Source organism: Microcaecilia unicolor, chromosome 5 (genome assembly GCF_901765095.1).
Source record: "Microcaecilia unicolor chromosome 5, aMicUni1.1, whole genome shotgun sequence".
Taxonomy (NCBI): domain Eukaryota; kingdom Metazoa; phylum Chordata; class Amphibia; order Gymnophiona; family Siphonopidae; genus Microcaecilia; species Microcaecilia unicolor.
Genome location: NC_044035.1, coordinates 337017231 through 337029757, shown reverse-complemented (window position 1 = coordinate 337029757; position 12527 = coordinate 337017231). Strand labels below are relative to the sequence as shown.

General features: G+C 41.8%; 1 protein-coding gene across 1 annotated transcript in view; it reads right to left on the bottom strand.

The window, feature by feature from the left end:
- The window catches only part of WWOX (WW domain containing oxidoreductase), a 1373934-nt gene that overhangs the window by 938831 nt on the left and 422576 nt on the right, over positions 1–12527 (bottom strand). The window contains exon 7 of the mRNA XM_030204500.1: positions 7949–8134. Within this exon, the coding sequence (XP_030060360.1) occupies positions 7949–8134 (186 nt within the window). The remainder of the gene's footprint in view (positions 1–7948; positions 8135–12527) is intronic.

The following is a 12527-nucleotide window of genomic DNA, read 5'->3' as shown; positions in this document are numbered from 1 at the left end:
TAACTACTGCTGGCCCAACACGGGTGCCGGCGACCTCCAGCACGTGGCATTTCCGGCACTAGCGGAAATATTGAAAACATATTTCCGCAGGGGGTTACCCAGCAGTAATCAGTCAGTGTCTCGCACTGCCTGGTTACCACCGGGTTAGTGCAGGAGCCCTTACCGCCACCTCAATGGGTAGCAGTAAGTGCTCTTCCCCCCCCCCCGAAATGGTGACGCGGCAAGTGAGAACTTACCGGCCGGCCGGACAAGGGCCCCTTAGTAAGACAGTAAATAAAGAGGTTCAGAGGACCTAAAGTCATTTACAGCCAAACAGCCAACCCTAAATCGAAGACAAAATTCCACTGGTAATCAATGCAATTCCATTAGTAAGCTGTGGCATGCTCAAAACAGTTTTGCCCAGAAATTAACTTTGCAGCCTTATTTCGAATTAATTAGAAATGAGAAAAAAGACACTTAGAAAGTCCATGACAAAAAGAATTGCAACAGTGAATTTCAGAAAAAAACACATATTATTGTTATTATTATTATTATATTTTTGATAAACTACCTTTTCATATTTTTATATATTACATAAAGTACTTTCTCTATCCCTAACAGGCTCACAATCTAAGTTTTTGCACCTTGGGCAATAGAGGGTTAAGGGCTAAATTTACTAAGCAGTGCTATGGGAGCGTTAGCGTTTTTAACGCGTGTAAAAAGTGTACGCGCATTGAACACTAGCCCGCCCATAGACATGTATAGGCGCGTTAGCATTTAACGTGCCTTAAATTTACAAGCGCGTTTAAAACGCTAACGTGCCTTAGTAAACATACCCCTAAGTGACTTGCCCAGGGTCTCAGGTAGCCACAGCAGGAATTGAACCAGTCCCCCTCCCCCTAGGTAATCAGTTCACTGCACTACTATCACCTGTATGGTATGAAAAAGGAAGAAAGAGTGGTCTTCTTAAGTTCCTGTCCATGCTGGGCACAGCTGTGACATAACTGAGGTGCCAGCAATAAGACCCAAGTCCTTGCTGCACAGAGGTGGGAGACAGGAAAAACATTACTATCGCCTGATCACCTGTATGCTACAAGAAAAAAAAGGGAGAAGTGGGCCTCTCAAAGTCCCATTGGTAGCTGGGCATGGCTCTGATGTCATTGACCCTGCCAGCTACAAGACCAAACCCATGCTACCACACACATGGCTGCAGGAGCATGGCCTAAGGGGCACAGCCAGCTCCTCTGGAGCCCCTTTGGAACAACTCTGGTGAAGGTCAAACTTCGGAGGTTTTTGCCTTGGACTTTGTGACATCTGCCGTTTTTGTAGCAGTGCCTGGAAGACTGGTGAGTCTCCTTCCTCTTTCTGATATACATGAGGCAAAAGGCAAATATTTCAGCAGCTTCTATACCCACCATGAGTGGTTATATGGACAAAACATACCCAGTGTACCTGAATGTAACTCACCTTGAGCTACTACTGAAAAAGGTGTGAGCAAAATTCAAATAAAAAAAAAAACATGTCAGGATTGTGAAGGAAGTTGAGGGGCTTCTTTGTCCTCTTGGTTTTCTCACTGAACAAGTAACCTTCAGTTCTAGTGACAGAACTCTTTTATTTGTTGCATTTGTACCCCACATTTTCCCACCTATTTGCAGGCTCAAAGTGGCTTACATAGTACCGTGAGGTGTTAGCCACCTCCGGTGATGAAACAAACACAGAGTGATGTTGTTACAGTCACATTAGAGAATCGAGAGAAGAAGAGTAATATATTGTTCATTGCAAGTTTTGGTTTCGTTGTGTTGCTGAGTTCAGGCACTTAAGTTGGATCAGTAGTGTATGCCTTTTCGAACAGATCGGTCTTTAGTGATTTCCGGAAGTTGAGGTGATCTTGCGTTGTCTTTATGGCTTTCGGTAATGCATTCCATAGTTGCGTGCTTATATAGGAGAAGCTGGATCCGTAAATTGATTTGTACTTAAGTCCCTTGCAGCTAGGGTGGTGAAGATTTAGGTATGTTCGTGATGTTCTAATTGTGTTTCTGGTTGGTAGGTCTATGAGATCAGCCATATAACTCGGGGCTTCGCCATAGATAATCTTGTAGACCAGGGTGCAGATTTTGAAAGTAATACATTCTTTGATTGGGAGCCAGTGCAGTTTTTCTCGTAGGGGGTTGGCGCTGTCGAATCGCGATTTTCCAAATATAAGCCTGGCTGCTGTGTTTTGAGCAGTCTGTAGTTTCTTTATGAGTAGTTCTTTACATCCCGCATAAAGTCCATTGCAATAGTCAGCATGGCTTAATACCATTGATTGTACCAGGTTGTGGAAAGTTGCTCTCGGGAAGAATGGTTTCACGCGTTTAAGTTTCCACATTGACTGGAACATTTTCTTGATTGTAGAGTTAACTTGGGTCTCGAGTGTAAGGTTTCGGCCGATTGTGACACCAAGGATTTTCAGGCTATCAGCTACACCCCCTCCCTTAATAGGGGTATTTCTGAGTCAATTAAGAGTTCTAAAATGCTTGCTGTAAGGCTTATGCCTTCCTGTGCTGAGCCTCTCCAGAAAGAACCTGAGGTTCACTTTCTAAATAAGGAGTTTGTAGCTTTGATGCTGCAAGCTGACTGTTAACCCCAGTTATTATTAACCAAAACTCAATGTATGGTATAGGGCCTGTGCTAAAACAGCACAAGTTAGGGGTAAAATAACAGACCTTAATGACAACTCATGTTGATAACTATACCCCTAAGAGAAAATGACTCTTATTATTTATGGAGCAATCAATTCGTAAACCTATCACAACCAAGAGAGTATTTCAAATTTAAGTTTTTTGTTATACGTAATAGGGGAGAGAAACTGAGGCCTAACCCTTTTCCTAATTTGATCCTTCCCTGAAAATATTTCACAAAAGAGAATAAACAAACAAACACTTAAGCATTTCCATTGTGTTTGCTTTGCTCTTAAAACAGCTCTCTCTCAAGTCAGAAAAACAGCAACTAGCAAACTAAGGTCATTTATAAAGGCTTAGTATTTGAAAAGTGGTTAACCTCCATGAACAGGGCTGAAATGTGATCATATTTTTCTTGCTTTTCGTAAAAACGTTTAAAGATTTCAAGTGGTTTGATCATTTGCTAGCTGAAACTCGTATTTAAAGATGGGCAGGCGCCTCGTGGGTACATCACTTTGCCCTCTGCTTTTTCAACAAGAACACGCTCAACAAAGTTTTTAACATAAATGTGGATGTGGTCACTACAGATATGTGTTTCAGAGTTAAAGCAGATGCACTGATGTATCAACATAAGGCAATAAAAAGGCAGAACAAACAAAACAGAAGAAACCAATAGTAGACTGAAATGTGGATGTATTAAGGCTGGGAGGTCCAGAATATTTACATACTCCAGTATTGTCCATCCAGACCCGTAGCAAACTGATTCACAGCTTTGTTTTTTGGGTTTTTTTTCACAATGGGGTCCTTTTACTAAATTGTGTTGAAAAATGGCCTGCACTAGTGTAGGCACGAGTTGTAAGCGCATGTAGATTCATTTTTCAGCGTGTCTGTAAAAAAAAATGCCTTTTTATACATTTTTGCCAAAAATGGACGTGCGGCAAAATAAAAATTGGTTCGCATCTATTTGGGGTCTGAGATCTCACCGCCAGCCATTGACTTAGCAGTAAGGTCTCACACTTTAACCGGGCGGCAATGACCTACGTGCGTAGAAAGCCGCTTGACACGTGTCCGCTACACGTGTCAGAAAAATGTTTTTTTTGAAAGCGCAGAGCGGACACGCATCAAATATGAAATTACCACGAGGGCCACATGGTAGCCAGGCGGTAACTCCAAATCGGCACACATTGGGCGCATGTAAGCGCCTACGCGGCTTAGTAAAAGGGCCCCTATGCCATCGTTGATGTGTCCGAGGAAGATTATGAAAAACAAAGACTTCTGCAATAAAACTGCAAGCCATGGGGTTGCCAAAGTTGGTACCAGCAAGCTATATTGTCATATATGGAGTGGAGGAGTGGCCTAGTGGTTAGGGTGGTGGACTTTGGTCCTGGGGAACTGAGCAACTGAGTTTGATTCCCACTTGTGACTCTGGGCAAGTCACTTAACCCTCCATTGCCCCATGTAAGCCGCATTGAGCCTGCCATGAGTGGGAAAGCGCGGGGTACAAATGTAACAAAAAAAAAATATATACAAAATCAGATTAGTATTGGCTGGGTGGTGGTGGACTGGCATCAGCTCTGTTTCTATGCTTATATATTAATCTACAATATATAAATGCAATGTATTAACTGCCACACAACAGATATGTGATTGTTTCTCTCTAATATATCTGATGTTGAATGCTAACAGCTGCTACAAATTTTAGCTCAGCTATTCAGTATGTAAATGCTTAATTAATCTGCTAATTATATAATCAATTACTGTTTTGATTGTAATATATCTGGTGCTGTGCTAATGATCACCATTGTAATTTTTTTTTTAAAGATTAAAATAAATGTACATTTTCCATTGTCTCTTGGACTCTGATGAAGCACTGAGTTTAAGGTTCAAGCTATGGGCTGGGCCACTTATTCTTTGCCTTTTGGTTGAGATTACAAACGCATACAGTATCGGAGGCAGGAGAAAAGAAAGTTAACGCCTCACCACGCAATTCCAATAAGGGCAAAATTACTTTTTAACAGTGCTAAAATAAGAGGATTACCTTTTTAAATTTTCCTATTCTGGTTGTCCACTATCACTGATTTCGTGACGAGAAGTCATTTGTCTGTGAGAGTTTTTCTCCACTTGAAAACTGTGCGAAGGGATAGCACGGCGACGCAGCACATTGCTTCTAACCAACAGCCGCATGCATTGTGCTACACTTTGCGACCCCTGACAAAGGCGCTGTGCGCCGAAACACGGACCGTGTCGGGTCGTTTTTAGGATTGTTTCATCATAATATATGATTAAAGATTTTATTCCCTGTTTTTGAGGGCTCCTGGTACTTTTTGTTTTGCTTTTTGGATTTTTGTTTGTACTTTGCTCCCTCTCTTTGTTATACTGTTGTTTAGGGGGGAAATTATCAAGGCGTGGTAAAAGGCGAGCTTTTACTGCATCTTGATTTACCACGGGAGTCAGCAATCTACTCATGGTTTCTGACTACCATAGTAAACGAACAAAGCTGCTTGCAAGCCACAAGCAGCATTATTCCAAGGGCCTGGGACCATCAGGCCTCAAAGCCATGGCCTGAAGTTCTTAGGCCTGAGAGGCTAAGGGGCCGACGCTGTTTCTCTACCGATCAAATCCACCACCCCCATGACATTCCCCACCCTCCCCAAAGGGATCCCCGCCATCTTTCACCACCTACCATCAGCAGTCCTGGTGGTCACGCAATAGCAATCCCTAGTCACTTCTGCCCTGCCGGAGCATCTACAAAGTGACACTCTTGGTGGTAAACTTGCGCTACTACCACTAGGGGTCATTTCCTTATAAGTAGGGGGTGTGGGGAAAAGAGGAAGCCCTGTGAATTGTGTCGGGAGGGGTAAAAAACCAGGAGTTCCAGAGTAAAGATGAACCAAACTTTATTAATCAGTATATTGACTCGACACAACGTTGTGTTTCGGCCAAAGGGCCTACATCAGGAGTCTAAATACTTGAGAACGATAATGATGATCCAGAATTAGCAATGTTGTAAAATACAGTCTGTATTGTAGTGGTCTTTAAAAAGACCTTTGTTCTGAAGCATGAGCCAGATCTCTCGCATGAGCGTCTGGGCTGTGCAGTCTAAGAAAAAAGTTTTTCTTAGACTGCACAGCCCAGACGCTCATGCGAGTTTGGTTCATCTTTACTCTGGAACTCCTGGTTTTTTACCCACTGTTTTGTTATATTGTGACTATCCGTGGGATTTCGTTGAGTTCTCCACGTTTGTGGATTCTCTACTTGTGTCGGGAGGGGGACACAGAACACTGATCCAAAATGGGGTAGTCTATAGATCTTCAACTCAAACAGAAGAGCTGGACAAAGATTTGATAAACGATATTGCAAAAATGAAAAGAAAAGGGGAAGTGCTAACATTTGGGTGGCTTCAACCTACCAGATGTGGCCTAGAGTGTTCCATCTGCAAATCTGATAAGAAGTAGAAAGTTAGTGGATACCCTGCAAGAGGCTCCAGTGGTCATCTGGTCATTTAGGGCACCTTTTTGTGCCTTATTAGTTATAAAAACAGGTCTAGCTCAAAATGTCTTAGTTTTAGTCCTGGACGATTTTGTTTTGTTCCATTATGGCTGTAAAACGACCAAGTCTTAGGAACGCCCAAATCTCACCCTTAATGCACCCCAACATCCTCCCTTGTGTTTTGAACGCACTTCTGATGAACTTCATAGAAAAACATCTAAAAATTGATTTTGAAAATATTGATGTGGACGTTTTTGTGAGGAAAATGCCCAAATGCTGCTTTATGCCACTTTATAGACATTTTTCTCTTTCAAAAATGAGCTCCATAGTAACCTATGGAACTTTGTAAATCAAAGTGCTTTGAAAATAAGCCCCTACGTCACTATAAAATTGATATACACCAGAAACGGAACTACAGTTCATGAGTTTATATTTATTAATATTTATTAATAGGCTTGAAACTCCACTTTTCAAGGCAAAAAATAAAAAAGGTTTTACATCATTAAAAAACATCACCATAATTTATAAAATTTAAATAAAAATAATCAATAAACCACAATGTTAAAAAAAAAACTCAACAAATATCTGTCTTTGTGTATTTCCCCATCCACCTGAGCAATACAATCCACCCCTGGATTAAAAAATCACAAAAGGCAAGAAAAAATTAATGGGCCTTTAAGTTCCTTTTGAAGTTCTTACCATTTGCTTTGGACCTGAGATATTGTGGCAAAGCATTCCACAGGGCTGGGGCCAAATTAAAAAAAAAAAGAAAACAAAAAGGTAGAATGGCATGTTGTATCCAATCTGGAATTAACTAAAGAACCAGAGGGGTCCTTTTATTAAGGTGCGCTGAAAAATGGCCTGCGGTAGTGTAGACGTGCGTTTTGGGCGCGCGCAGAATTATTTTTCAGCGCACCTAAAAAAAATGCTCTTTTAAATTTTTGTCGAAAATGGACCTTACCGCAAGCCATTGACCTAGCGTTAAGGTCTCACGCGGTAACCGGGCAGTAATGGTCTACGTGCGCCAAATGCCACTTGACGCACATAGCTGCTGCTCGTCAGAAAGTAAAAAATATTTTTCGTATGTGCGTAGCAGACGCGCACCAAAACTGAAATTACTGCAAGGGTCACGCGGTAACCAGGCAGGAACTCCAATTTGGCGCACATTGAGAGCGTAGGCGCCTATACGGCTTAGTAAAAGGGCCCCAGAGTGTTAAACGTAGGTAGCTACTGTTATAATGAAAAGAGTTGTAATGGAGTTCGAAGGAGACAGAAACCTAGGCATAAAAGACATGTTAAACGAAAACTACAGCGAAAAGCTGCTATATTTGTATGTCCACCTTTCTACGATATTCTGATTGCTTCCATTATAAAGCTCAAAGCAGCACTGAGTTTCCTAATTTTTCATTTTAAAACTATTGGATTCCATCTAGCAGTCTTTAATTGCATTGTTTATGCTGCTGAAATAACTGTGCATTCTTCTTGGTAAGATGTTGAAGTTGCTGAATGACAAATCAATACAGGTCACGCCATTCAAATTTAATCAATTATTATTCCATCTCTAAGTAAAATCAATGGATAACCTTAAATGCATTAAAAAGACCTGCATCCATCTAAGGACTGACCGGAAACATGCACAACTAGGACAAAGGCTACTTTCACAGCCATTTGTAACATGGGATTTTACTTAGCTTAATCACACCATTATTTTGTTAACTCGGCCACAATTTATTTAAGCTAAGACTGTGTGACCAGTTACAAATTTAAAAAAAAAAAAAAAAAAGGATAAAATACAACAGAATACAGTTATTTTAACCAACCTGTGAGACTCGGATGAAACCATAACAACTCTTGCCGGGGCAGAGTGGCGTAGGGTATCTTGAAGGAGCTGAACAAGATAAAAATGCCCCAAGTAATTTACTTGAAAAGTAGACTCCAGATCATCTATTGTCAAGACCCAGGGACCGCCGAAGACTCCAGCATTGCAGATCAGAATGTGGAGAGGCCTGGAAAGCAGATATTTTAGAGAACTGAATATTTGTAAACCAAAAAGTCAGAAGAATTGCAAAAAAACAAATTACAAATTTATCTATGCTATCCTTCTACCTTGCTCCAAACTACCATCACAGAAACTAAAAATCTTACATAATTATTTTATTAGCATTAAATACAACAATATAGAATTTAAAAATCCCTAAGCTCTCTTCTAGAGACACAGTTTCATAGCCACATGAGAAACACAGCTATGTAATTTAGCAGCTTTGCAAAGTTACTATACAGTAGCTAAAAAATTAATTTATGATTTTATTGTTTTTTTATGTAGTGAATTTGTAAACGAAAAAATAGCTAAATCAGCTGAAAAAAATTAATTTAAACACCCTGCTCTCCATCAGTTGGGATCTGAAATGAGACAGAATTAGTAAGATAGGGGGTGGCTGAAGGCTCTTACGTATTCTCAGCGCAGAGAAATATGTATCCCACATTTTCCCACCTATTTGCAGGCTCAATGTGGCTTACATAATATCGTGAAGGCGTGCACCAAGTCCGGTAAAGAAACAAATACAAGGTGATATTGTGGTCGAGTAAGGTACCTGTGTTTCAGATACAGTAGGGGTCGAGGAGAGGGAAGGTTATATAGTGTCCATTACGAGCTTTGATTTTGCTGTGTTGCAGAGTGTGGGTATTTATGTTGGGTCGGTGGCATATGCCTTTTTGAACAGGTAGGTTTTTAGTGATTTCCTGAAGTTTAGATGGTCGTAGGTTGTTTTCACAACTTTTGGCACTGAGTTCCATAGTTTTGTGCTTATATAGGAGAGGCTGGATGCATAGGTTGCTTTGTATTTAAGTCCTTTGCAGTTTGGGTAGTAGAGGTTTAGGTATGTTCAAGATGATCTGGTTGTGTTTATGGGAGGGTGGTCTATAAGGCCTGTCATGTATCCTAGGATTTGGCCGCAGATGATTTTGTGGACCAGGGTACAGATTTTGAAAGTAATACGTTCTTTGATTGGAAGCCAATGCAATTTTTCTCAGAGGAGTTTGGCACTGTCGAACCGCGATTTGCCAAATATAAGCCTGGCTGCTGTGTTTTGAGCAGTCTGGAGTTTCTTAGTGAGTTGTTCTTTGCATCCAGCATAGATTCCGTTGCAGTAGTCTGCGTGACTTAGTACCATTGATTGTATTAGGTTGCGAAATATTTCCCTCGGGAAGAAAAGTTTTACGCGCTTAAGTTTCCAAATTGAGTGGAATATTTTCTTTGTTGTGGAGTTCACTTGGCTCTCTTGGTCGATTGCAACGCCGAGTATTTTCAGGCTGTCTGAGATAGGGAGGGTGTGTTCTGGGGTGATTAAGGTTGTGGGTTTGTACGTATTATGTTGAGATGAGAGGATGAAACAATGTGTTTTTTCAGTATTCTGTTTCAATTGGAAAGAGTTTGCCTATGAATCCATGGTATTCAAACCGAGCTTGATTTCGTTGTTGATTTCTATTAGATCATATTTGAAGGGAATGTAAATTGTGACATCGTCTGCGTAGATGAACGGGTTGAGGCCTTGCTTTGCTAAGGACTTGGCCAGTGGGATCATCATTATGTTGAAGAGTATTGGTGATAGTGACGATCCTTGAGGTCCTCCACAGGCTGCTTTCCACGGTAGTGATATGTTTAAGTTTGATTTCACTTGGTAAGTTCTAGTAAGTTCATCAGTGTGACTGTTTTCTTGCTAATCAAGGTGGAGGAGTTCTGCTATCTGTGAGTAACTGCATTTTTATATTTGGCCTTTTTTTTTTTAATTATTACTGGCTTCATGCTCATGTTTAATACTTTTGTTGTTTTTAGTCTTTGCAGAGACACTGCTGCTGTTTGTGAGTAGCGGCATATTAATCCATCTATCCATTTGTCTGTTCTTACAAGCCACACTGGTTTTCAAATCAAATTTTACTTGTTTTAGGCTTTGAATATATTACTCACTGTTAGGGAAAAGTGCTTTGAGAACCCCTAATAGATATGTGTCCCTTTTAAATGGGTTATTGTGGGGGGATTTTTAAATACACATTCATGTTTTAATCTAAGCCTTTAAGACTTATGTTTTTCATTCAAGGGGTCTTTTACTAAAGCTTAGCTCAAGTTATCTGCAGCAGGGCCCTTTTATGCATGTACTAACTCCTCTTGTTTCACCATTGGGCTTATTATTTATTACTAGGAAAAAATGCCCGTTTCTGAGCGGAATGAAACGGGCGCTAGCAAGGGGCCCCCTCCCTCCGTCCCTCGAAGCTACTTGCCTTGTTCGCTGTGGGCCGTTTCGGCCCTCGAGTGTCAATAGCTCCGCCCTCGACGTCATGACGTTTTGACGCGTCATGACGTTTTGACGCGAGGGCGGTGCAGACACTCCAGGGCACACCGGATATCTCGGGCGCCTCAACTTCCGTGGAGGCTTCAGAACGTTGGGGTTGCCTTTTATATATATAGATGATTAGTTGTGTGTGTTTTAAGTAATTGCATGTGCATGATTTCAGTCTATTTGGTAGTGAGCTAAACGCCCCCCCCCCCCCCCCCCCCCGAATGAGCTGTGTCGGCATTAGTGCACCGCAGCCGCTAGTGCAGCTTAGTAAACAGGGGGGGAAAGTTTTATCCAATATAACTGTCATGCCCAACAAAGTACTATCAAATATCTTATCTTTGAGTGTGTGTATTAAAGCATTCTGGAATGACATATGGCTCACTCTGACAGAAGTGTTTCATTTCACTGGTCCCATATTGTACAAATATGCATTGCTTAGAGACCAATGTTTTAGATCTAAGTTAAAATCTAATGAATGCATGCTTGTTAATACCATGTTTACTTTAGCCTTGAAGGTAGTTTTTACGCACTGGAAAACTTTGAACCAAGCCACACATCAAGACTGGTGGAACACTCCTTGCTAAAAAAAAATCACCTCGTTTTATCTTGTATAAGGAGAAGTGGTCTTTGTTGCTGACTTACTTTAGAGATGCATGTTGAGAGGTTTTTGGGGGGGTTTCTTTTCCCTTCTCCCCCCTTCTTTTACACTTTTTTAAAAAATTTTATTTTATTTTTTATAGAATTTACAGTTATATCAAGGAGTTACACTTGATTGGAAAGTGTTTTAAACATATATCAAAAAACATAACTAGTAGAACAAACCATATAAATCTACACTCAAGTCCACTTTAAAGAGATAGATCCAAGTTATTGGAGTAGTAAAAGGAAAGAAGAAAAAATTAAGGAAATATAACATCCAGGAGACATTCTAACAAGGTTAATTCTATTTCACTCCTTCAAGTCTTTTAGATGTTACAAATGACGTTAATTGTGTTGGGTCCAAGAAAACATATTTAAGAGAATTATAACATGACACCAATGAAACGGGCGCTAGCAAGGTTTTCCTCGGATTGTGTGTGTTTTACAGAGTGTGTGTGAGAGTGAGTGTGTGATAGAGAGAGTGAATGTGTGAGTGTATGTGACAGAGAGAGAGTGAATGTGTGAGTGTGTGTGACAGACAGAGTGAGACTCTGTGCGAGTGTGTGTGAGAATGAGAGTGTGTGCCAGGGGCCCCCTCCCTCCCTGCCTCCCAGTTTCAGTGTCCGGCCGCCCCCCTTTCCAAGGTCCAGAGTCCGCCCCGTCTACAAGTTCCAGAGTCCACCCTCCCTCCCACCCACCCATCCAGTTCCTGGGTCATTGCCCCCCTCTCCCCCTCCCTCCCAGTTTCATGGTCCGCTTGGCCCCCCTTCCAAGTTCCAGGGTCGGCCCTCCCTCCCTCCTACCCACCCACCCACCCATTCATCCATCCTGTTCCTGGGTCGTTGGCCCCCCTCTCTTCCTCCCTCCCAGTTCCAGGTTTAGTTGCCCCTCCTCCCCCCTCCCTTCACCCTGCGATCGCACCTGTAAAGTTGTGAAGCTGACTCCGTGGCTTCATTGAAGTGAAGGGTTAGTATGTTTCGTTACCTTCCGAAATCTGTAACCATCTCTCTCGGCCCTGCCCTCGCGCCTCTGATAGGTCCGCTGCCCTTGACGTCATAATGTGATGACGTTGCGATTGTCAAAACGTGTTGACGTTGAGGGCGGCGGACCTATCAGAGTCGCGGGGGCGGGGCCGAGAGAGATGGTGACAGTTTTACAGAGGTAACGAACCTTACGATCCCTTCACTTGAGTGAAGCCAAGGAGTCAGCTTCAGAACGTTGGAGGTGCTTTTTAGGAGTGGCCTAGTGGTTAGGGTGGTGGACTTTGGTCCTGGGGAACTGAGGAACTGAGTTCGATTCCCAGCACAGGCAGCTCCTTGTGACTCTGGCCAAGTCACTTAACCCTCCATTGCCCCATGTAAGCCGCATTGAGCCTGCCATGATTGGGAAAGCGCAGGGTACAAATGTAACAAAAAATAAAAAATAA